The 27,702-nt window shown below is 36.7% G+C and overlaps 1 protein-coding gene across 2 annotated transcripts in view; it reads left to right on the top strand.

Moving 5' to 3' along the window:
• The window catches only part of STXBP6 (syntaxin binding protein 6), a 112,842-nt gene extending 93,692 nt beyond the window's left edge, over positions 1–19,150 (top strand). For both annotated transcript variants that reach the window (XM_063289999.1, XM_063290000.1), the window contains exons 5-6: positions 7,898–8,055; positions 14,847–19,150. In XM_063289999.1, coding sequence (XP_063146069.1) covers positions 7,898–8,055; positions 14,847–14,870 — 182 coding nt within the window. In that variant the 3' untranslated portion in view covers positions 14,871–19,150. The remainder of the gene's footprint in view (positions 1–7,897; positions 8,056–14,846) is intronic.
• Positions 19,151–27,702: the final 8,552 nt, after the last annotated feature.

Raw genomic sequence — 27,702 nt, 5'->3', positions numbered from 1 at the left:
CTTTTTTCTCTAATATTGTGTAGACCTCTTCTAAAATCAATACTTCACAGTTTGAAATGCCATCGTTTTGTTTAAAAACTGAACAGCCTTTTCTGATGTTTTTGCTCATGGAAAAGTGACTGTTTTTTTTAAATATGGAGGCCTCAGGTATAATTATTCCTGAGGTTTTTCAAAATGTATATTTCCATTGAAAATTCCTGCATAAAATGTTTAGTAAGGTATCTTAATAAATTCAGTGGGATTTAGTAAATGTTTATGGGAATAAGATTACATTTGCTCTCTAAAGTATATTTTCCATATCATTCAAAATCAGTTTGTGATTGAGAAAATTTCAAAATTAATAGCAAATTTTATTGGGGAAGGGGAAATATTTTCTATAGGCAAATTACATGGGAAAGATTATTTGTGGTCCTAATCTGGATCAGACATCCTTTTGCTGTTGTTTATTTAAAATAAGAAAATCCCAAACATGATTATTGGTCTAATCTAATACCTAAAGTTCCTTCTAGTTTCGCCAAAGTTCCATGTAAATTTGGGTTTTTACAGTAACAATAGCATATTAAGTTACTGATGAGAACTATTGGTGGCACCTACAGGTAAAGACTTGGAATTGCAAGGTTTTTTAATATAAGAGAGATGAGAAAGAAAGAACAGGAAAAGAATCTATGGAATGATGATTTGGGATTTTGCATAAGGCATCCTCAGAACACGAGTTTACCAGCTAAATTAAAGTATTCCCTGGCTGAGCAGCAGACATAAAGAGAGAAAACATCTGTAATCTTTTCCCCCAATTCTATTCTCTTCAGAGAATACTTGGCCATTCACTGTTTTATTTAATCATTTGTTTTTCTCCAGCCAAATATTGGTTGAGATGAGTAAGGTATTGTGTATATAATCCATAAGATAATGACATTATTGTCATGTATTACATAAATTAGGATTGTGGAATAAGTTGGAAAATTCATTTTAAAAAAAATGCTGTAAAGCCCAAAATATTTATTTTCCCTTTATCCTCATAAATTTATGTAACAGACCTGACCTGAGTGTGGTGTTTTGGGGTCTTCTGCTTTCTACAAAATTAAATCTGAATGTTGTATTTAGGATTACAAACTGAATATAATATCGACATGTGAGTGATGCCTGTGTACGCAAGGATTAATCCATAGTTTGTCTGTTTCTGTGTTCTCTTAAAACAAAGTAGATTCTGGATATTGGAAAGATGCCAATCCTGTTCAGATATTACCTTGAGGGAGGTCCATCATAGGAAGAGGATTAAACAACTCTTTCCCCTTCTGTCCTACTTGCAGTAGTGATGGTGGTGAAAAATGAACTCCGTGTTTAAAGCACAGTTATCTGAAGTAAATCATCCAGCTGGCATGGAAGCAAACAAGTGTAGAGCTAGGCCTTCCATGTGTGTAGTTCTTTCCCAGTCATTAAAATTAGGAAAGAGCTACACAATAATACTCACATGGTGAGTTGAACAGTTCTCATCTGAATACAGCTGCTGTCATACTATATTATACTAAGGGAACCAAACAAAATGATGCTTAGTTTTTTTTTAATCCCAGCTGTTTCACTGAAGTAAAACCCCTAACATTTGTCTCATTCTCTTGGATTTTCTATTATGCCAGTTCTAAAATCCTAAATGTTCAGCAAAAATCAGAAGGGTTCATGTTTAGATATTTGCTTATCAAGATTTAGGAATTAGAGGAAAATACGGGTGTAGGATTGGGCAGGATATAAGCAGAAACTAAGAAAAGTAGGTAATTTGGGCTTCAGTTTCAAGGACAGTAAATCTTCTTTGTTCTGACTAAACAATCAGGAAGCACAACCCACACCACCTTTCTTCTAGGCCAGCTTTCCCCCAACCAGATGGCTTACAGACATGTTGGATTACAACTCCCATCATTCTTAGCCTTTTTTTATATTAATCAGCCCTGAAGTATTTATCAGGGAGGGTTATTTAAATCATTAGAGTCTAGGAGGTATTTACTTCAGTTGGAAAATGCTATTTGCCTTATAAATACTTTTCTCAACATACATTTGCATTAATAAGGATACCTTTTGTTCTTTAAAAAAAGTTCTATAAACTGCTGTTGTCTTCTGCCTGCTTTTAATTAGTACCATATGACCATGTGAAATCCTAAAGATTTAATTTCTGTTTGTCGGAATAGGGGAACTTTTCTTTCTTAACTCTTCATGAGAATATTACAAGTTTCTAATAATTTCTTGTAGTAGGACTACATTTAAAATGGGATGCGGTGGCGCTGCGGGTTAAATCGCTGAGCTGCTGAGCTTGCCAATCGGAAGGTCAGCGGTTCGAATCCGCTTGACGGTGTGAGCTCCCGTTGCTAGTCCCAGCTCCTGCCAACCTAGCAGTTCGAAAACATGCAAATGTGAGTAGATTAATAGGTACCGCTTCGGCAGGCAGGTAACTGCGTTCCATGTAGTCATGCCGGCCACATGACCACGGAAGTGTCTACAGACAAACGCCGGCTCTTCGGCTTTGAAACGGAGATGAGCACCGCCCCCTAGAGTCGGACACGACTGGACTTAATGACAAGGGAAACCTTCACCTTTACCTTTAGGACTACATTTAGATCTAGGTTAATTTTGCCCTGTGTACAGTATTTTGCTAATACAGAATGCTATTATCTGTCCTTGATGCTTTCTGCATACTTTGACTTGGAAAAAGATCACCTTGGTACCTAGATCCCACTTGCACAGGGACTGGTGCAGGAACTGACATTGCTAAATCATGATAAGCCAGTCTAAAGTGCAGGCTGATCGGTATCCCATACTCTAAATGTTCTAAATTTTCAGTTTTCAAGTTTTCATGATATTGGCTTTGTTTAAACTAGGCTTTAATGTAGCATGCCTGAATCTTGTACGTGCCAGATGAAATCCAGGAAAGATGGGAGCTGAAATCCCTATATCTGGAGGACATTACATTGGAGAAGGTTGCTGTGTGTATAAATTTCAGTAGTTGCCTGTGCATCTGTGAAATGCTTGCTGAACTTGATATAATGACTCATCCTTTCCAGCAAGGAATTAATACAAGTCTGTAGTGTATTTGATGCATGATGTAAGAGTAAACATTTCCAGAAGATTCCTCATGTGTTAAAGCACTATGCATTCCCTGATTTTGGAGACTGCTCAGCCTGGACTTCAACAGTAACCAACTCTTTTCTGTCATTACAATTCATTTCTGGCTTCAGGCTGGTGAAAACAAACAAGTAAAGACATGGGTAGTGATTCTTTTTTTCCAGTTAGTAGACAATTTTTGTGACTTGCTGTGTGTTGATCCTGCTTAATAGTTCTGTCCTGCACAGGAGCCCACAGCATCTGCAGAAGAGAGAACTCTTTCTTAAGTCTTTTGCATTGCATACTTTGTTTTTTTCACCATTTCAGGCGAGGCATTCTGTAAAACAACTGCTGCTGAAGAGAGCCAATTCTCCCTGCTTCATGATAGGGCTAATGATTTCTAGTCCCACCCACCCATCTCACATTTAAGAAGCTCCATATAATGACCAGATAATGCTGGGCATTCATATTTTGCAGAGACCTCCTCCTTGCAGATGCCTGCAAAACAGGACTGGCTGTTAGTTATTAATATTAGTTTATGTTTTTTGCTGTCTCCTAAGTGTTGGCAGTATAGTTCAGCTGTTAACAGCTTGGCTGCAGGGAATTCTGCCCTGATGGGCCCTTCCCTCTAATCAGAACCGAGTAAAGACTGCTGGAAATTATACTGCTACTAAAAGCAAGCTGTCTGCTCCTCTCAGTGGGAATTTATGGGGGAAGCTCCCCTTGTAGGATTTGGCATGCAAAGGTAGGGGTGGTCTGATGTTCAGTAGTCCCCTCTCAAAAGTCAGTTGCCACCTCCCTTAAACTTTTTTTTTCCCCATAACACCCGCTTACGTATTTTTTGAGAAAACTAATTTACCACTTTACAAACGGCTTTTTTTATGTGCTTATTTTCATAATCTAAGAATAGTTATTGATTTTATATTCCCAGGAAGTTACTAAATGATTATAAAATGTTAGTGCCACACAGGAAAATAATCCAGATTTTTCCTACCATTCCCATTCCATTTGATTCAAAGGGAAACAGAATCACAGTTAAATTCTCATGAGTGGAGTTTGTAATTCTTGCACTTATCTTTTTATGAGGTGGGGGTATTTGTGAGTGTCTGTCATTGTACAATCATCTTTCCAGTGTTCTGCAGCTTCCCTAATTTTCCACAGTGTGCTTCAATTAAATCTTAAGGGATGTCGTCATGACTAAACTACCTTCATTGGGCTTCTCCAGATTGGGAAACGTGGCTTTTCTCCCTCAGCAGCCTTTCCCAGTAAGATACATATGTTTCCTCTGTTGCTGGCCTTCTCCAAATTGGTGCAAGCCTTTGTTGTCCAGCTGAGAGTGTGCTGGCCTGGGAATTTAAACCCTGCTCAATTTCAGTTTCACGTGTCACTTGCTATTGTTAGCACAGTACCAAGACCCCTTCAATAAAACTGAATCAACCGCAGCGTGTTAGCAGTTATGCATGGCTTTGTAGGAACTGCTATACTGACACTTCAAAAGTGGAAAGAACAGAACATTTTATACTTTCGAGCTATGTGAGAAAATATATGCAGTAATGAAGAAGAAAAAAGCTTTTTGTATCCACCATGTTGACTGCTTAGTGTGAGCTATTTGATATCTATTGCAGAATTAATGAGGGAGTGCGGCCACTGTGGAAAGTCTGCCAGCTGACTCCATATTTTGAAGATGGTGTAAGCAGGGAATACAGCCAATATGTTTAAATGGTTCTACTTGAACAGCGCTAATCAGATAGAATGGCCAAGTTATAAAATTAAGTTATTTGTATTCTCTGCAGGCATAAATTGTAGTCGATGGTTTGGGGTCAACTTTTGGTAACTTTCAAGAAGCAAGATATTTGCCCATATTTTTCATTTGATCTTTTACTTACAACCAGTGTAATATCTTAGTTCCAACTAAAATATTGATTTTGCATATTTTTGTGCTTTATATGTTCTGACAACTATGGAATTAAATATGACTATTTTCTCTTTCCAGTGCTGTCCTACTGAATAATCATCATTTAAGTGCTGGCATATTTAAACTTAGCACCACGTAAAATAAATATGAATGAGGCAGTATATGTAAACTTCAGCCCTTATCTGTCTGTATGAATATTGTATAGCATGAAAAAATGTCATATCAATACATGCTACGCTACTTATCACTGTGGCAGCATTTCATATAAAAACTGCCCATCACTTTGCACGAGCAGAATAATTATTGTATCAACAGTTGTTTGTAAATATTATGATTAAAGAGGGATGCAGGAATCAAATCACAGAATATTAAAAAAAATAGCATCAGCAAAGTTTTGGCTAAATTAAAACTTTCTGTAAAATATTTGTCTTATGAAATTGATGATCCATATATGGAAAGCATATGAGACCCTCACTACATACTTCTGTTGTCATGTAGCAGAATTCATAACTGATTCCTTGCAGTATTTTCTATTAGAAACACAGAAGCTTCTCAATAGCTCTCTCTCCACAAACACAGATCACAATTTTGTGTTCTATTAACCACCTACGTCTCAGATCAGTAAAATGTATCTTCCCCAGTCATTAGATGGGGACAGTATATTGTCTTTAGGAAGCATAAAATGACTAGTGCAGATAATGTATAGGATTATATCTCAAAATATCCCAGGAATGTCATCTGCCAGGAGAATGCCTATCTCCATCCATTGTGCATACCTTAACTATGTTCTAGAGCAGTTTTGGAGAGATGTGGGAGGATGCAAGAAGAAATAAAGCAAGGAGTGATTTCTGTGATTCACACACATAGGATAGGTGCCTGTGCATAGCCCTGGAAACATCTAGAATGTATAGAGTTATTCAGTGGAAATCGTTTCACCATATGTCCCACACAACTAGAAGTGCCTCCCACCCAAACATTTCTGTTTTGATGTGTCGTATTGCAAGATGATTGAATGTGTAATAGTCAATAGTATTTACAGCTCAACTTTTCCCAATTTGGAATGTCGAGATAGACATTGCCACAATGTAGGTGGAAGTTGCTGTTTAGAATGACAGCACTGCATGCACACAGACACAAAGGGTGATTAACTCATCCTTAAAAAGTGGATTGAGCTGAAAATGTCAAAGGTCACTTGCCAAGAAATAAACAATATTCATCTGGTAATCTATCTTTGGCAGAATAATTTACAACAATTTATTTTGACAGGCATATTCTGTGAGTTCTTATTGAGAATGTATCTAAAAACAAGATGTCAAGATGGTCATATAAAAATAGTTATGTTGATGCTAAAGGTATTGTTTGTTCTGCTGGCAAAACCAAACATAGTACTAATGGAGAGAATAAAAAATAGTTCTTTTCCAAATTAACCATTACATATACTATCTTATTATTTATTTTTCATTTTCCCTTCACACCAAGGGATTACTTTGTTAGGAAAAGGAAGAAGCAATCTGACTTGCCCCAGAATTTAAACATTCTCAAAGAATGTATGTAAAATTCACAATTTTATCTATTGCCTACTGAAACAAAGCAGATAATATTAACAGGAGATGCTTCCTTCAGATTTGAGAATGCAAAGTAAGATAGTCTATCCCCAGTTCAAATCTTGCAAAAGCTTGTAGTCATCGAGAAAACTATACATGCTACCAGTGAAGAATGTGTAGCAAAGGCATTGAGTTTACAAAAACTGATCATTAGCTGATATAAAGATTTGATGAAAAATTAATAATATTTTCAGACAAATGCAAATAAAATAGAAAATATACCTTTATATTGTGTTGAAGCACCTAGCATCAGAAGCTGGAACCAGGGTAATTCTGGAAATCGTTTCTGTCTCCAAAAGTACGCTGTTAATTAAGATGATTAAAAGTAAGCATCTCTGTTGGTGCAACAGGGAGGATGGAATTTTATTTTATTCCTCATTCACTGTACCACTCCTGAAGCTCTGCTTTGGAGAGTTGGTGGATCCTATGGAACACTGCAAGAAGTACCACCAGTGGCTGAAGAATTAAAATAGTATAGGCAGAGAGTGATTTTTCTTCTTTTTCACTGAAAAGAACATTCCATTCAGCTCAGAGAATGCTGCCATTAGCAGTCTAATATCCAGCCCAGCACTGGGAAATTGGAAGGATTTTGTGTAAGAAACAATAATAAAAGTAAAATTATGTATGTAGTCCTAAGCTCCTTACTTGAAAGTAAATATTAAAAGTAAATGTTTACTTAAAAACTAAATATTGTGAAGGTTTGCATTAGCTTTAAAAAAATTTGAGATCAAAGAGTGTTTTCTGATACAAATGTTAGCTCAAGATTATACTTCATAGAAATAAAGATTAGCTCAATTTTTTAACGTTATGGAAATCCTATATCCACTTATCTTGGGGTAAACATTTAGCACATCTGGGCTTCTGCATAGAAATTTACTGTGCTGAGGAATTATATGATGAAAACTTGAAAACTGGTAAGTGTGAGAAGAGGGAAAATACAATATATGATTGTTGGATATAATGCAGCGGTAGAATTTAGTAAAGAATAGAGAGGTGTTCCTAATAATAATCCACTATTCCTCATTTGATTTATTTTATTTTATTTCATTTCATTTCATTTCATTTCATTTTAAGGCCAACCTATATGATTTCATCATATGGGATGGATGACAAACATTCTGTCCCTAGATAGTATTAAACCCAGCTTTGTTAGATTTACTGCCAACAAAGCCAACTGCATCAGGTAAGGTTAAAAAATATTTTATTTTCCATCCATAATCTCACACAGATTTTGCTATTCTGCATGTTTCAGGAAAATACACATTGCATTCTAACGGTGTGTGATGTGTTGCAGGTAACAGCATACTACATTCAGCAGCAGACAGTGTGACAAGTGCAGTACAAAAAGCAAGCCAGGCTTTGAATGAGCGTGGTGAAAGATTAAGTCGAGCTGAAGAAAAGACAGAGGACATGAAAAACAGTGCTCAGCAGTTTGCAGAAACTGCACACAAGGTATTTCTTTACATTTTTATTATCATATTTATTTTTTGTTTTTCTGTTCACATAAATGCTCATGAAAGGAATAAAATTCAGTTGAGGGAAGAGACAATAATATAAGACAATAATATTAAGTGTGAATCAGGTTACAAGGAGATATCTAATATTGATATGAAATATTTTCAAATATTGCCTTCATTTTTTTATTAATAGAATTTTGGAAAGTGCCAAACAGTTGTATAAAAGAGCCATGACACATTCAAGGTCCAACCTGTTAAGTTAGCACTGGGAAATATAATATTGTATTAGATACTCCTTGCTCAGCATTAAGATCAGCTGATGTGGCTCCACATCAAATCACATTGCTTTTAAGAATTTCCCCCTTGACTTGAAAGTCAGGAAACACCATTGAGCCTGTGGATCCATTGGACCTGTTCTTGAACACACTTGCAGTTGTCATCTGAAAATGGATCGGCTCTTGGACATAAAGTTGACCTATTTGAAATGAGAATTTAATATGAAAACCATTCAGTATCTCAGCAGCTGTCTGCTCTAGGGAAAGCTGATTGGTGCTGAATATGCTCTCTTTTAAGGAAACTTATCTACTCTTATTTATCCTCATTTAAGGGGCCACTCCTATGATCCTGAGACTCCCCAGAGTACAGTTTAAAAATCACTGCTTCACAATGAGTAATAGGACTCCTGAGGAATGGGGCAATAGAGATACCCACTCTGTAGGCCTTATGAGATACTGTTACTGACTGAGAACATTTTTATGGAGCAATTTAAATCATGAATAGGTCTGGGTTTAAATCTAAGTACACTGCTGTTCCTTTCTTTCTGTTTCTATTGTTGTAATAATTTGCATGTTCTTTCATTTTATAGCATTCTTCATTTCATTTATTGTTACGTTGTTTTCTATGCTGCATTCAGTGCTATATTATAGACTGTAACCAAGGAACTCCAAAGAAGGCAGTAATTTCTTCACTACGATTCTAGATTGTCACTTCTTTGGGTTATACTTGGCACCGGAAAGAGAAGGTTGCCATTGCAAAATAATTATTTTGGTTTACAATCAATTAAAAAAACCAGGATTTTTCCTGCTGCATTCATTGTCTAATGCTGATAGAGTATTAGAATTATTTAAAATAATTCTTGCTTCTCATATTATTCTAAAGAACTTATCTAACAGTGCTTACAAATATCAAGCATTTCATTTCATTGTACTGCATTACATTTTCAAAGAATGATAGAGCTGGAAGATATCTCAGAGGAAATCTAATCCAACCCCCTGCTTAGTACAGGATCCAGTAGAGCATCTCTGACAAATGACTATCTGCATCTGTTTGAAAATCTCTAGCAGCAAAGACATCAGGGCTGCAACTAGGGTCTGTGTCACCTGGGGCAAACATGGATTCCACGCCCATTTTGGTGCCCCCCAGCACAGCACCCAGGGCACATGCCCTGCTTGCCCCCCCCCCCAGTTGCAGCCCTGCTTACTACACATGTGGCAGCCCATTCTAATGGTTATCATACATCAGGATGGTCCTTCTAATGTCTAGCCTGAATCTATTCCCTTGTACTTTTAACTCATTGGTTCTTGTCCTGACATCTGGTCAATACAGAATAAGTCCACTGCCACCTCTGCGTGATAACTCTTCAGATATTTGAAGCTTCTGTCATATCGCTCCTCAGTCATCATTTCCGTTGGTTAAACCTATACAGATCCTCTAATTGTTCTTCATAGGGCTTAGTTTATGGTTCAGGGTAGCTGTCCTTCAAAATTGTTGCAACTTGTCACTGACCCTTTTGAACCATGGTTCCAGAACTGGACACAATACTTCAAATGGTGTCTGACCAGGACTGAGCAAAGTGGAACAGTTACTTCCCATGATCTCAACTCTGTGTCCCTGTTAATAGCATTTCCCTCTTTAGCGGCTGCATCACATTACTGACTCATGTTTAATTTTTAATCAGCCTGGACACTCAGATTCCTTTGACATGCTCTACTACCAAGCCAATTCTTATGCCTTACATTTTTGCCACCCTGATGTAGAACTTCACATTTCTGTCTTTAAGAATATAAGAAGTGCCCTGCTGGATCAGACCTATGGCCCATCTAGTCCACCAGTCTGTTTTCACAGTAGCCAATCAATTGCACAAGGATGCCCACTAGTCTCCTAGCAGATGGCCTTCAGAGGTAATCACACAGCCATCAGGGCTAATAGCCATTGATTCCCATGATTTCCGTTAATTGGTCCAACCCTTTTTTGAAGCTAGCCAAGCTGGTAGCAAGCACCACATCTTACAGTAATGAATTCCAAAATTGAATTACATGTTGTGTAAACTCTATCCTATTCATTCCAACCCACTGTTCAAACCTGTATGGAGCTGTTTGTTCTTTTCTTTCTCGTCTAAAGTATTAACTATCCTTCCTAGTATTGTGCCATTGGCAGCATCCCTTCACCTCCATCATCCAAGTCATTAATTGCAATATTGAACAGGACAGGGACCTGTGACCCTCCTCTCAATACTTTCCTCCAAGCTGAAGTGAAGGCATTAACAAGCACTTATTGGGTGTAGTCATTCAGCTAACTTTGAATCATATAACACAAGTATCATCTAGCCCATATTTTACAGTTCTATTAAGGAGAGTATGGGTAAGGTGCTCTGATGGAGACTTTGCTGAGGTCCAGGTATACTATGTCTAGGGTAATGTCAAGATCTAAGCTAGTAACAATTAAAGAAGGAGATAAGGTTAATCTGGTACAATTTTGTTTGCAGCAAGCCCATGCTGTCTCCTGCTTGATAATATGTCCAAAGATCTTGCCCAATGTAGGCTTCAAGCTGACAAATCTGTAGTTTCCTAGCCTCTCCTCCTTCCCCTTTTTAAAAAATAAGAATATTTGCTCTCTTCCAGTCTTCTGGAACTTTATGAGTCCTCTAGGAATTCTCAAAGACTATCAAGAGTGGTTCCGCTCTGCTAGTTCCTTTAAGTATCTATTTCTAACATATTCTAAGAACTCCAGTTTTTCTTTTCTTTTCTTTTTCTTTTTTATTATTTTATTTTTTCCCTGGATGAATACTCACTTTTTTTTAGAGAATATGATTTTTAAACTTGGAGTTTCTTGTTTCCATTAATAACTTTGAAGTAATAATCATTCTCTCAGGATTCATGGTTGCAGCTAAATAGCTGTAAAACAGTTCAAGATTCTTTTATAGAAAGCAGCAGGTTTTTTATTTATTTAATGTGTGCATGGCCTTTTTTTCTTTCCTTGACCTTGCATATAAAACCTTTTCTTAGAACAGACATTATTGAATAAACAAACATGTATTTCTATTTTGGTCAAAAAGGTATACAGGCCTTTCAAATCTTCATACGTCGGGATACTATTAATTAAAAACTTTCCATTGTCGCTAAGTAAGAGCTGTGCTTTGTCTTGAACCTTTAATATTTACAGCTAAGTCTGAATCATAAGCATTGGTGATGAGATGACAGCTCCTCAAGCAGAATGGCAGGTGTTTAGATGGCTAGAGATAGAATTAGCATTCACTGGCAAGTGTCAACATTTTAATAATAGAATTAATATTATGAAAAAATAGCCAGGGTTAAAAATGTGTAACTTGATATTCTTCAAGCATCTAGAATTACTAGTTATTCATATAATAAAACATAGTGGATAAATTGAATCCTTCTGGAGTGCAAAATGATGGGTTTGTTTTTGCTATATGGCCCCTGTATGCCCTTCAGCCTTATATTTCATTGGCCTATGTGACGAGGCCATCCTTTCAGAGAAGAAAAGACCTATCTATTACTATCTTCCCTAGTAATTTCCTAGTTTAATTTATGATTAGTTTTCCTAGTTTCCGTGTCACCTATTCAGCCTTGTTTCCCATACTCTTATCCCCAAAGAATCTTCTTCTTAAGCACTTAGAGTAGAACCCAACTGTATCTTTCCATTAGCAGAAGCAGTTTCAGCTACCAGAATGGAAGGGACATAATTTTGCCCTTTCTTCTACCCATTTTTCCTTTAATATCAGGGAGGTGGGAAGCTGTTCTGGAGAGTTGTGAATTCATCTGGGGAGTTATAAAGAGAAATCCTGTTGAATTAATTTAAATGTGACATATAGTATAACAACAGATTCTGTCTACAACCCGATCCATTTATGTTGTTTCCAACCAGTATTCATGTTTGACATATCTCAGCTTTTCCCCATATTGTTGGTTTCTTCACTAGACAACTGTTCTTGCATACATTGTTTGATATTTGCACTCAGATCTGTCAAAATACATACGTCAAGACTATTCTCTGGATGCCCCCAGAATTATATTAATTGCAATGCAAATCATATTTACTTGGAAGTAAATCCACATTATGTTTGAGTAACCATAATTAAAATAGGACTAGACAAATGTTTGGTGGCTTTAGATAGTAAAGAACAGTACTAGTGCATACTATATTGTTAGCTGAAATACAGAATTATGAAGCAAGAGTTTCGTTTCCAAATAAATACCTATTTGTTTCCTATAATTTTAGTTATGGGTATATATTGGAGAAAAGCATTCAAGGTGTCTAAATATTCTAGAACATTTTTTAAGATGCAGATTATTTGAAGCACATCACACAGTTGATAACTCAAATATTGAAGCTATGTTATTTCTATTCATTTTAAAGTCACAAAGTATCAAAAGAAATTAAGAAAAGCCAATTTTAGACATGAGGTCTAAACTGTGTCCAGGCTTTTGGCAAGAAAACTGAGGGAGAAATACATGGGAATGGGATTCAAGGTGTGCCTGTATCATTTGTTGTCTTAGAGAATTCTATAGGCAAATTAGTTATCATCAGATGCAAATGTCAGGCTGCGTCTAGGACTTCCCCAACTTTTATGGTAGGGATCATCTCAGACTGTAACTGACCCAGCCATGGCTTGAACACCAACCTCTTTCCCATTATTTTGTTTTGTACTTGCCTTGTATTGCCTTGTCAATTTGCCTGGCGAAGAGTTATTGAAATTAAAATGTTTGCATACTATGATGTGGACATGAGCTGGCTTAATAAACATGTCCAAGATAATTTTATTTTGTGTTCGAGTTTTTCTATAACTAAGAACTGAATACTATTTAAAAGAAAAAGAATGAGTTCCGGTGCTTCATTCTATTCCACCTCCCACCCCCTTCTGATGAAAGAAACCAATTATTCCAGCTCTTGTTTACTTTTGGGCACTTTGAAATGACTTCAGAATCTTTGTTGCAGAAGTCAGTTATTTATACAAATTATTGGCTTATATAGTGGTATCAAATTTATGTGTGAAGTGCCTGAAAGTAATCCTGTACTGGGAAAAAAAGAATTTAAGTAAAGGAATTGTTTTCATTTTTTTTTCTTTAATACAATAATCTGTCTAAAAGCCTTGCTTCAAAAGAAATGGCAAAAATGCTTTGAGACATCCTAAACTTCTAACTGCACTCTTTAAATGTTGTGATGAGATGTTGGATTGCTCTATAGTAGGTGGCTACATGTCAAGTTAATTTTGCTGTTAAGCAGAGATGTGGTGAGAGATATTTCTTGGCACCTCTCAAGAATAAGCTTTGCTGTGTGCATCCCAAAATAGCCAGATGTTCCTTTGCCAATATAATTGAGGCTGCTAATTGAAAGATGCAGCTGTTTACTTGCTATTTACTCTGGTATTTCAAAGATTTTCTGAGTAAAAGAAAAGAAAGATATTGTGGCAGGTGGGAATGGTTCTTGGTTAGCCTACAAATGACCCAGTTTTATTCTCATTCACCTGAAGATGGAGCCAACAGGACAGAAAAGAGTTGACTCACCTGTTGGTGGTCAGAAAGGTACCTCACAGTAAGTCCACGTATTGATACCTGATAATTCCAGGAATGGATAGAAAGGATTCTGCCTTAAAAAGGTATACCAGGCAACATAGACAATATGGAAGTAGAAGGTCAAATGATACTGTCTCCGTGGTACAGATTTGGTAATTATAGGAAGCATCATTTCAGCTTTTACTGCTACTCTGAAAATACTCCAGGTCTACTCCTAAGGTCAAATATTAAAATAGTTGAACACAGTATATTATGTTTCTATCACTATTGCTTGCAGCATTGGCAACCTTGCTAAGAAAATGTTGATCACATCTGGCCATATTTAGGACTCCTTTGATGACTGCATTCAGAACATCCTCCAAAGGATAGTTTGGGAAATTGTGATTGTGACAAAATGTTTTCTCCTCACCTTGCACACAAGAGATTGAGTCCTTACTTACTTTATGAACAGTGTGGTCCAGAACCTGAAACTGTGGTTTGAACTAGGTTTGCACCACAGAGTTGGATGTAATTTGCATTTTCAATTTGGTCAGATTACTCAACCACAGTTCATTAGCTCTGCGCTTGTACAAGAAAGAAGGAACACTGTGCTTCATATCTTCAGTATAGTGTTTCTTTAAAACTTAGAATTGGCTGTAAAATATCTAGCAGTCAGTGTGTTTTTAAATAGCACTTCAGTATTGTTTAGTATATTAATAATGTATCTTCCTTTATCCTAATTAATTTTCAGCATGTTTGAAGTGCCATTCAAACAGAGTAAACCCAATTAGATGCCTTAGAGCTGGTAACATCAACTCTTAATATAGTAGGCAGTATAGATTTCTCACAGCAAGAGAAAGTTTAATTCTCATTACAGTTCTGTGGACAAGCATTTGCATTCTCCTTTCAGCATTTTCAAATCCTAAGAAGTCAAAGTTGTGACTAGAATTGCAAATAAATTATTAATATGTTCTCTTCTTTTTCCCCTCTGCAGCTTGCCATGAAACACAAGTGTTGAAAATGCCTGTGTAGAGATATTTCCAAGAGGAACTGCAAAAATAGGATTGGCCATTTTTACTGGAAATGAAAGTCTGTGTCTCTTTTTTCCAACAATTTGGTAATCAGTAATTCCAGTTATCATTAGGAAATAAGTAGTATTCCTACTTTTTCTATTGCTAGGTCATTCAGTGTCTGTCTTCTTTTAATACTTAAAATAAGAGATGGTGTTACATGTAAATTGGACCAAAGGATATACTGAACTGCACTGATCTGCAGCAATCCATTGTTCTCAATATTGTGTAGGAATACAGTATTTTAGCTGCAAGAAAGGTGACCAAGTCAAAGTAAAGTCTGGTAATTGGTATAGAGTTGCTTCTTAGAGCAAATTTTGAAGTAAGAGGGTTTATAACTTATATCACTGGGCAACAAAAATAAGTTGCTGTGAAAACAGCTTGACTTCTTAGTTTTGCCATTTTTAGCAAATTTATTTTGCACGTGCCATCACTAGCATGGTAGTTTGAATTTGAATTATCCATCATGTTGTCGACACTACTTTAAAAAAAATCATATTTTTCCTAATGTCTGAGTTTATTTTAATATTACCAAAACCACATTTGAAATGTTAAGAAAAGTCTGGTTAAATCTGTAAGTACTTTGACATTTTCTCTAGAATTTTGGAGACAAATGATCAAATAGCTCTTACTTTTGTAAGTGGAGCAAACTGTCCTTCTAAATGAACATTATATTGAAATTGTTTCAAGAAATAATACATGCACAAGCACTATCACAAGTTTTTGGAATTCTGCTATTGATAGGCATGCTTCAATTTTATTGATTAAAGTAAGACTTGGTAGAGTTCTTCTTAATAGTTTAATCTGGACATGTGAAGACCAAAATTCAGTCTGGTCTTTGCAGTCACTAATTTTCAGTCACTGGATCATAATCATACATTATAATTAGCTTTATTTGCAATAAAATATTCCTTTCCACTTTACATTTTATGAAGTAAACAAGTCTGCTTGCTTGCCAAAAATCCCTTACAGCGGATTTTTAAATGAACCTGTGCATTCTGTTACATGCACAAAAGGGTTATGCAGGAAGTCCCTGGTTTTCATCTAGCACTTTCCAATGCTAGATCTGAAAGAGCTCACATCGAACATATAGCTGGTTATGTCAGATTTGTCAGCACAGAATAATTGGAGTGTTGATGTAGAACCACTAACTCTTAGAAGAGATGAAGCTGAATAGGGAGCCTCTTCTCCTGTTGGCACTGAACTTATGTGATACCTAGAACGATGAATGCACAGTGCTTAAACAGCCCCATAATGAATCTATAAAACTCTGGATTGACATTGTGGCATGCATAGCTCACTACATTCCCAGCCAACTTTTAAAACCTTGAGATTTTCAGTGTTTGAAATTCAAAAGTTTAGGTCCAAAAAAAGCTTATGCCTACTGGGTCTAAGTTTTTTTTTTTCTTCCATGAGTAACAGAACAGCTAATATATGGCAGTCTAAGGCATACTGTGAGTAGAGTGGTAGATCTTAGAAGGAGACACTCTTATATTGTCTCATGTTTGTATAATTGTGAGCCAAGTGAAAGAAGCAGTTTTAGTATAGGTAAACAACTAATCAATATGGAGAGAAGGCATCCAATTAATTACATTAACTGCATATTGTATGCCATCATAATACAAACAATTTAGATACTCTGGCTATCTTTGTGGGCAAATTTAGAGACTGGTAATAGCACCAGTTTGACAGCCACATGGATTTCAGACAATGCAATTTGATAAAGCATACTGTGGGCTACATTTGATTATTGGTTTGCTTAGAAGTTGTTTTTATTTCCTGTGTTAAATTGTTTTTGTTTTGTTTTTTTAATGTATTGCCATTATTTATTTTGCACATTTTTTGCATTTCAGCTCAGTGATGAATCTGGCTTTTTTTTCAATGCAGGGTTTGTTTTCACCTGCCAGAAAATAAAACCCAAAGTCATTTCATAAACTTGATACATCAGAAACTAAAACCTAATTTCTATTTCTACTATTGAGTAAATTTAAGTTACGTGATGTTTTCTTAGGATAATTAGAAACAAGTGTGCTTTTACTGAAAATAAATGTGATTGTATTAAAAATGTCCTCCTGGGAAATTGATGTAGTATTCAATTATAGTGTTAGATATTTGTGTATATAAAGTATACAGTAATTCAGGTTAATGTTTCATATTAAAATGTATTTGTAAAAAGTAACAAGATCAATAGTTTCCTTATCACCTTTTTAAAGTTCTGCAAAGAATAAAAATCACGAGTTATTAGACCTAAGATAGTCATACCTTCAAGATCAGCCTCTTTCTGTGGCTAGCAACATGTTGTGCATTGATGTGAAAATATCAAGAGTTTGCTGTCTAAATAAGTGAACTTAAAGCACGTTTTGTTTTAATATGCCAAAATTGTCAAATTTGTTTTTCCTGTTGTCCTGAAGCCACATATTTTTTATGCCACACTAAAATAAACTGTACCTTGCTCCATTGTTATATTTCACAGACATTATTTTGGTCATTTAAAGTTTTAGTCATTAATTAAAATATTATACTTCTGCATCAATGGTAGACAACCTTCAGGCAGTATACAATTCCCATACCTATTTTTGCAGCTTCCTAGAGGGACCATACCATTGTAATTCACTTTCAGTAATCTGTAAAATTAAATTTTAAAATCGATGTGTTAATGCTTTGGGAGGCCCTTTGTTCCACTTTTACGTTCCTCCCTCCCTGGACCACCATCCTCCCCATTGGAAAAAGGGCTGAAATTTTCATCTCACAGACTCTGCTGTTGTCCCAGCACAACTGTCACATTCCCTATGGCCCTCAGGTGCCAGGAACAGATGCCCCAGTGTGGGGGGGGGGGAGAATTCCACCCCTACATTATTATTTCAGAGGGCAGGGTGGATGTAACATTTATGGTTACAAGCATTGATTCCATATGCATTCATTTTTTGGCTTAAATTATTTTGGGAAAATCCAGCTCTAATCAGTTGTCTGAAAAAGCATGTCTTGAATGAATAAATGAGCCCTCATTACCACTGAGTCTCATTCCCATAATTTACCTTAACATGGCCATTGCAACAGTTGACCTTACTGGCTTCAAATCACTTCAAACTTAGCGTAATGCACAAAACTACATGAAGTGTGTGGCTGATTTAGCTTTTACCTTGCCTTAGATCCAGCAGAGCCAAGATTTCTTTCTGTGGATAATAAACAAATAGTGTGATCCTGTGTCTACAATTCCTATTTAAGCTCTCTTTGTAATATGAATCCCTAAATGATCTCTCAGGACCACGTGCAAAAGTGACCCTCTTCTGCTTTTCACAATCTACACCCCCATGCACAGACTAAAATGTCACCATGCATTTATTTTACCTGTATATTATATAGAAGGTAAATTATATGAGCAGGGCTTGCACACACATGTTAAATGCAAACTGGGGCACATCTGCACCTCAACAAGTATATCTCAAGTGGGAATTGCCTATATGTGTTTTTATGTTGTGCACACATGCATATACTTGCATCCCATGTATCTTCTAAGTTTCATCTGTCCTATTCACAGAGACTGCCTCTTGTGGGACCTTAGCTTTAATTCCTTCCTTCCTTCCACTGGCAGAAGTGCCTAATAAAATATTTACATATTAAAGGTCCATAAGGAATCAGCCATTTAAACTGAAGATTTCATGGTTCACACTTATGTATATATGCCTTAACTAAATGATGTACACAATGATGGCCATGGGTTTTAATAATTACTTCAGCAAGATGACTGACTGTGAAGAATGTAACTCTATTCTGTGGCCTGACCTGTACAGTTTCTTGTAGAACAACTTTGTTGTTCAACATCATATTTTTCATTGCAATGCATTGTTCAGAATTACTGTGTTTTTTTCAACTTCCTTGTATCTGTACTGTAAATATTCACATTACCAGAAGTACATTTAGCAATGTGTTATGGCACATTATGAAGTTGTTTCAGCCATCTACCTTCTCAAAAGTTAAAAGCACTGTAGCTCTAATTCTTCCCAGGACTCACACTACATTGCTGAACATTGAGAATGCAAGTTGTAGCCCCTCCCTAAGCCTAGAACTATCTGGACTCATGGACTGAGATGCTGGCTGTATACAATTTATATTTTGGCAACATTAGAATTTATAATATGCAATATTTTGGTTTTCATTGTACTGTATGTAATTCATATCAAATTGTACAGTTACAATTCAGTTTTCATAAGAAATATTTTAATAAGTATGTGAATGTTGAATTTTACTGATAAATGTGTAATGAAATCTTACTAGTTTAAATTGTGAACTGGATTATTGGGGGAACATGGTAATTATGGATTTGGCAAATATATACATTGCGCTGAAGACACACAAATTAGAATCAAAACTTTGGTATGATATGATCTACCAAACCAATAAAGACTTTCTGAGCTGAAGGTCACACTTGGCCTTTGAATGACATGATAGGAGACACATTCTCAAGAGCAGTCTTGGCAGGATGAAAACTAAGGTTAAATATAAAATTAAAATATAGTTTATGTAATTTCTCCCAGTATGTATCTAATGCTTCAGTTCCATTAAAATTTTCAGTGCAATAAAGACTTTTGTTAATGCTCTGGTATTCACAAGAAAAGTTTTCAGGGCTCACTTGTAAACATGGAAGTCTGCAGAGGGGTCAAGATGGTTACAACTGCAATCAAAACCACAGTCCTTCTTAATGTGCAGCACACACGTTGCACACATGTAAAAAAGGAATGGAGCTTCCATCTTGTCTCAACCACCATCCTGATATTTTTTGACACAACCTGCAGATCCCACTGGACATAAAACTTCTAATTCTGCAACCTTGGATTAAAATATGGCAGACTTGGAACAGGTTATTTTTTAAGTATTCTGGATTCTTCTGGAACAGCAACAAGTCTTTTCAGTCTTCTGAAAACCTTTTGTATCCTTAGCTCTGAAGACTGTACTCTGTAACAGTATTTCTTTTTGTTAATTGTTATTTATATGGATGTTTTTAAATCATGTTTGCTGTCCAGAGTCACTTTGTGAGATGGGCAGCTTCATAAATAGAATGAAATAAATAAAAAGGCTTCTGTAACATCATTTCCAGTTCTCTCAGTCTTTTCATGTAAGGATTTGTGGCATTTTCCATTGTTCTTTCTTAAAATGATAGGATTTACGGGGCTAGCTTCTTGGATGGTGGGGAGAGGGCCAGAATCACATATCTGAGGTTTTGTAATGGTGGTTTTTGCATTCTGATTGTAAAATAATATATTCTAGCAATACAATCAACCTCCCTAAAAAGTCTCACTTAATTAAGTGAAAACCGTCAAGGAGGGTGTTTGACAGAGCAACCAGAACATCTCATCACTTTGGGGCCATCATTAGAAAGGACCTGTGAAATTATTTGCTGGTACAATTCACTGGTGATCACCCAGAAAACAATGTCTATGACCACTCAAGACCTTTATTGGTTTACATTTATAGACCTGAACCTAATCTATTTTCTGTTTTGTTTTGTTTTGTTTTTTATGTTAAATATTAAACCTTTGTTCAGTGTGAAGTAGCATACATCAGCAAGCCTTAGGCATGAAAGCCAGCTGGGTGAACTTGGGCCAGTCACTGTCAGCCCAACCCACCTCACAGGGTGGTTGTTGTGGGGAAAATAGGAGAAGGAAGGGGTATTAGGTATGTTCACCGCCTTGAGTTATGTATAAAAATAATAAAGGTGGGATAGAAAACTAAATAAATCTTAAAACAATTCTGAGCAGCTCACAACAGCAACAACAATTGTGTTGGTGAAAGAGGATCTGTCAAAAGAATGAACTCTCTCTCCATCCTCCATGCATACGTACCAGCACAAAATTCCTCACTGAATTAGATCTCTTATGGCCACTTGGATTTTATATTTATTGTTACTTTTATATTTATATCTGGTAATTGTATTTATTTTTTAGATGTTATTTATGGTTATTGTTTTAATGTGTCAGTTTTATTGTAAACTGCCTAGAGTCCCTCTCTTCGGGGGAGATGGGTGGTGGCAAAATTTGAAAAATAAGATAAATAAACCACAAAGATTTTCTTCAGGATGATCTGTCCCCAACCTGGTCCTTCAGGTCTTCCAATAGTTGATCCATCACTGCTCTAATTGGGTCCATCCACCTTATTTCTGGTCGTCATCTTCTCATTCCTCTCAACTTTATAATGCTGGGAACACTAGGTCTTCACATCATGTGTCCAAAATATGCTAATTTGAGCCTGGTCATTGTGTCTTGATTGAGAACTCTGGATTGTTTTGTTCTAGGATATTTTTTCCCCCTTGACAATCCATAGTATTCTCAGGAGTCTTCTCCAGGGCCAAATCTCAAAAGCATCAATACTCTTCTATCCTGCTTCTTGAAAGTCCAACTGTCACTTCCATACAGTGTCACAGAAAAACCATTGCCTGCATGATTCTGATCTTTGTAGGTATAGACACACCTCACCATCTGAATATCTTTTCCAGGCCCTCAAAGTTACTCTACCAACTGCTGATTCCTTTACTGCTGATGATCCTAAAAGGCAGAACCTTCAATGTCTTCATTGTTAATTATAAGGCTGCTTGTTGCACCTGTTAGACTATTATCTTGGTCTTTTAGTCCCATTTTTTTCACAGTGCTCCTTGACTTCCGTTATAGAAATTACAATCATTTGCATTTTCAGCTATCGGATGAATGTCATCAGCATAGTGCAGGTCACTGATGTTTCTTCCCCAATTTTAGTACCATGCTCCAGCTTCCTTCAATATATATTCAGCATACAGATTGAATAAATACATATACAATATACAGCCTTGTCTCACTCCTTTGCCAACCTGCACGCCGTCTGTCTCACCATGTTCCATCCAGCCTCTTGCTTCCTGTATTGTGCATAAATTTTGCCTGAAGACAGGTATTCTGGGATTCCCATTTTCCTAAGCGCATTCCACAGCTTGACACAGTTGACACAGTCAAAGGCCTTTCTATAATTAATAAGCATATAATAACCTCTTTTTGGTATTCTTCGGCTTTGTCAATTATCCAACATACATCAGCAATAAAGTATTTTGTTCTTTTTAGCCTTTGCTAAAGCCAGCTTGAACATCTGACATCCCCCTTTCTGTGTAGGGCTGTAATAACTGCCCAGAGTCCCTCTCTTGGGGGAGATGGGGGTAATTAAATTTGAAAAATAAATAAATAAAAATAAATCTGTATTGGATGATCCTAAGCATTTGAAATTAAGCATACTGTACTATAGTTTTGTTCGAGATTTGGAGAGGAATGAAGCCAACACACACATGCAGTTAAGAAATGGATACAGTGCTGTTTATAGCTATACAAACTTAATATAAAGTATATTTACAACAGTTTTGATGGATCAGTGTCTACAGTATCTATCTATCTACAGTATCTGTCTGTCTGTCTGTCTATCATGACCAAGCATAAATATGTATACTAATAAGTATAGCTATACAGTGTACTACCAAATCTTAACTAAAGGATGTATATTTCTACTCACTTTACGAGACAAACACTTAGCTGATAGTTTCTGTCTCCTCCCACACTTACTTATCTTCAGCACAGACTTAAGAATGCTAACAACTTCTCTTCTTAACACAGCCTTGCCCAGTTAGCTAGCACCTGAACCTCTTCAAATTTGCTCTCCATCGTCTTGAGTCCAGACTGCATTTTCCTTTCTGCTGACTTTTTTCCAGATTCCTTATTTGGCTTCAGCTGTCTCAGTCTCCTTTCCAGTTTTCCATGGAGGTCATCTGGTTCCTCATTCTCCCAACCATTGCACATCCAATCACCTCTCACTCCACCAGCATCTCCTGCCAAATTGAGAAGAAAACCTCCCTCTTTCTGTCTACCTGCTCTGTTTTCTTTTGTACTTCTTCCTTTTGAAACCTACATGCCAGTTTGCAAGCAGTTTTAAGGAGCTTAAACTTCTTTTTTGTTTCCTCTGCAACTGCCTATGTGCCCAAAGCCTGACAGACCACAAAGAGAAAAAAATGTTGACCTTGACAATTACACATAACTTTTTCTTGTTTCAGGGCAGGTCATCCTTTGTGATGGAATGTGTCTCAGGTGGGGGAGGTGATGTGGTGGGCTTCAGTAATGTTCCTGGTTCTCAGGAAGGAAGCACATTCCAAGGAGGGGAGCAAGATAAGAGAAAACACAATCCCAAGATGGAACATGGAAAGACTAGGAAGTTCAGACTAGCTCTGCCCTAGAGCCTTCCCCGGTTATTTCCCCTTAGGTTAGGTAGAGTAGCTTTATCTGGCAAGTTTGTGTCTATACGGTGTGAGCAAATAAGGAACTGAAGTTTGGCTGGACTGATTCTTCATTGTTCTTGGGCTGGGCCTGACATCCTTCCACAAATTTGCACACTCTGTTAAGTTTGGTATTGATGTGTTCACTGACCACTTCCAATTTGGCCACTTGTTCTCCATATTTGCTGGATTAATTTAGTTAGAACCGTTAAAAATTCTTCGTTGCTTGCCATATATCTGTAGATAGTCCATCAATTCCTGTAGCCTTCTGTCTTGATAATGAATAGAGAGCTGATCTAACTTCATCTTCTAGTCCTAAAGTCTCTTGTAAATAAGGAATATCTTCTAAGGCATCTTGGATGTTGACATCTCTACTGTACTGAATTTTAGTAAACTTCCATCTTTGCTTGATTTTCTTTGAATCAATTACTATCTGTCCATTGGCATTTTTACCATACCAGTTTAAGGTTGGAACCTCCTGAATTCAGAGATCTTTTGATAGACTTTCCTTGTTTTTCTGTGTGTTTCTATCTTGTCTCTTCAATCAGCTCATTGAAATTCCTTCCTGAGATCTTTGTCTTGGCTTCTGCTTCTCTTCTGTTCTTGGCAATTTCTACCATGTCTTCCGACATCCAGTTTGCTTTCTTCTGTTTCTTGGTTTTCAACGGACTCTTTTTATGTTCCTCCCTAACAACTTTCATTCCACAGTTGCTCCATTTCCCTATCAATGAGTTTCAGGATGTCAATGCAATTCTTGAGTATATGCTCAAGATAATATTGTGGAAACTGGTTGGCTTTCTTCTGCTGCTTTAGTTTGATTTGGAATTTGCACATGAGCAATTTGTGATCTGTTCCACAGTCAGGCCTTGGCCATGTGTTTGCTATTATTACTCTTCTACTTCCTTGTCCCAATAATACAGTCAATTTGATTTCTATGCACTCCATCTGGTGATGTCCATGCATTTAAGCCTCATTTTGGTTGTTGGAAGACTGTTAGCAATTAAGAAATCATTGGATTGGCAGAATTTAAGATGTCATTCTGCTTCATTTCACTTTCCAGAGCCATAGAATCCAACTACATTTTCCTCCTCAATATTTCCATTATTGGCATTCCAGTCTCCAACTGCAAGCAGCACAACTTGCTTGTAAGTTCTGCCAATTTCATCCTTCCCTCCCTGAGCAATACACACTCAGTAGTGAAAATTAGGAAGCAGTACTCTGCTCCCTCCACCCCAAACTTCTCCAGCAGGCATCTAGGGAAACTATAATCAGCAGATCAGCAGCCAGCAGAGCCATTTCTGGTTGAGGTAAACCCTGTTCCAAATTCTGTTATTCAGGTTTGTAATCTGTGTATCTTTCTGCTGCTTTCTGCTGCCGTAATGCCTCTGCAACTTGTATTTCTGGAGTTGGAGCCATGTTCTATGTCCAGAACACAGGAGCCTATAGCTCTCTGATGAGAGAGTCATGTGGCTTTCAAGATTACTGACAAACCCTGCGAGGCTGGCAAACTCAGGAAACAAGAACCACTTGGATTTCTGGAAAGATCTTTGCTACTGGTAGTGTAAGGTAACAGAATCTTGAAAGCCTGCTAAAGCAATTCTCCAGATCAACTTATATCTAGCGTAATTAATGTAGAGTCTCTTTCTCACATTTCTCCCCTCCTCTGGGTTGAGGTGTCTGTTTTGCAGTGGTACTGTTTTGTTCCCCATGTTCAACATTCCATTGACAGTTGCCCTTCTTCACAAGAAACAATTTGCTGAATAGTTCTGGTAATGTGCCACCATGGAGCTGTCCTTCAAACTCCATACTATATATTAGGAGGAGCTGATTTTGGTGGCTTTTAGCAGAGTCACTCATTCAAAAGAAAGGAGAAGTGAGATGACTAATGCCTGTTATGAGCCTGTAATATATGCATTAACAGTAGAAGCTTGGTGGGCCGTATGGCAGGATTGTACAATATTTCAGAGTCCCTCTTTTGGGGGAGATGGGCAGTGGCTAAATTTGATCAATCAATAAATAGTACAATATTTCTGTGCTTTTGTGCCTCAGAGATAACCAAGAACTTTCTGTTTTATTAAATCAACCCATCTATAGCACTAGCTGCTTTGTAATCTCACTTGTATTGTTTAATTGATGAACTCCATGAAGAAACCCTTTTAGTTTGTACAAGAAGACACAGAGCCAAGCACATTAAAAGAAAAATCCTGAGGGTATTTCCCGTCAAATCTTTCAGCATGCAACTATAGTGCTATCCGGATGTCATCTTCCATTGTTACCTGTCATGTATTTGCCCAATGCTTCTTCCTTTTTGCAAAATACATACATACATACAGTGTATTATGATAGAAAACAGGAATTGCTGCATAATGTCTTGATTTGTTGTAGGAGCTATCCATCTGGAAACATCACATCATTCTCATACATAGAATCTGTTCTCCTTAAAGTAAATAGAAATACAGTATATGTTTAAGTGCAATGTAAAATGTTTAAATGCAGCACATTTTTAGTAACCTGTTCCCAAGCAAGCAAGAATATATATCTTGCTTTAAGCAGGATGCTTTTAAACATTATGGATCTATTATTAGTACAACATTCTTTCTATATGCAAATAAAATTTACTTAGGAAACTGTTAAATAATTATTCTTTAGCGTATGGACTGAAACTTCAGAGATTAGGAATTCAGAGTCAAATGCAAGTGAGATGGGCAGCTATATAAATTCAATAAACATTTTTGCTAGAAACTTCTTAACTCAGTAGATATAAATGTATATGACTGAAGTTTTACACTGGAATAAATGTTTGCTCAGAAGAAGCTAACCCTATTTGACTTCACTTGGGCTTATCAGATAAGTGAGTACACAATTGCAGCCTTAATTACATTGAAGCAAGAAATAAATTAATCCCGCAGTGCTAAATTAACTCCATGCTGCTAGCTAGCACAACTATTTTTTTTTCTTGTCTTGGAAAAAATCCATCTGACCTTCAAATGAGGCTTCCTACTGAAGCTGTAAAACAATCTGGTTATCACCTTTCCCCTTTTAAAACCATGTTTTGTTTTTGTTTGGTTGTTTAATTCACTGTGATCTGTGTTCCATTGGAGCTCCAGGGAAATTTGGCACAGTGATTTCAGTTGTGAATGACTCCTTAAACTAATGCAATAGAAAAATGGTGTCAGGAAAGTCAAATAATTTCCCCTCTCCCCAAATGCAGTTTTCCTGGGGAAAATAAACTATCAGCTCAGTTATAAACATTCAGACACAAAGAACATTGATTAGGGCACCGAGAGATGGGAACAGAGTTAGGAAGCAAGGCCACTGGAGATGATGCCTAGAGAGTGTAACACATTAGTACTGCCTAACTCAGTGAGCTATTTTCTCTGTAGTGCCAACCTTATGACTTCATCATTCTTACCTCATCACCATGCACATCCAATCAAACTATGTTGCTATAACCAATCAATTACTACATATATAGTATGTATACAATGTATACTATGTATATTATAATTAGTGAAAGTCCGTATAACAGCATCTCATCCCTGCCCTTCTTTAGGTTTTGCTTCTGCTACCTCAGGTACCATAATAAACAATCTGTGCTTCAAAGGATGGCTGTGCTGATCTCTAATATAAACAAACAAGTTCTTGGGAAAGTTTGTAAGAGAGATTTCTCCTACATTAATTTCAACAGTTACAGGTCTGTTTCTCCTTTGGGACCCCTACTATCTCATTTGAGCTTGCTTCTGCACCAAATTCAATATCAAGTGTTCAGTTTTCATGACAGAAACAGACCATGCTAGCAAGACTCAGAAGTGAGAGGTTCCCCCTGCAAGGTCATTTATTCAGAATGGATTTTTGCTTGAGAAAGGAATAAATGAAATGGCTGGTTGTAGAATATAAACAACGCTTGCACTGTATATCCAGGGATGTTTGAAAGTATGCTAACAATAGAGATAATATCTGATTCCTTCATCTATCTTTTGTAGTTTTATTATTCCCTTGCTGAAGTGTGAAATATTTGTTTGCAAAACAGGCATTGTTAAGGAAATGGAGAATTCAGTAGCTAAAATACTTAGGAGTTATAACCAAAACAGCAGAATGACACCAGATTGGGGAAGACTATGGTATCATTATTCCCCAGTTTAAAAGCAGATGAAGATAAAAATCAGAATGGCAAGTGTATGTCATCATCATCACCATCATCATCATCATCATCTTGGTCTCCATCAAGAGAGTTCACAAGTTTCCTTTCAAAGTTTCTCAGTTCTGAAACTGATTTTGTCAGAAGTAGAATGTCCTGTCCCATTCACATGTGAAACAAATACAGTTTTTTGGATCTCAAAACCTCAGTCTAACCATGCTTTAACAACCATGTTACATTTATCTACTACAATTCCTCCCTGCATGGGCCCTGATTCCATTCCTTTAGTGGTTGATCCATCTACAACTTTCCATTCTTCCTTGTGAGCTAACTTCTTCCACGGAAGCCCTTCGAATGGGCAGTCCTT

Source organism: Candoia aspera, chromosome 1, assembly GCF_035149785.1.
Source record: "Candoia aspera isolate rCanAsp1 chromosome 1, rCanAsp1.hap2, whole genome shotgun sequence".
NCBI lineage: Eukaryota > Metazoa > Chordata > Lepidosauria > Squamata > Boidae > Candoia > Candoia aspera.
Note: the sequence above shows the minus strand (reverse complement) of the source record. Positions and strands in the feature narration are given on the sequence as shown.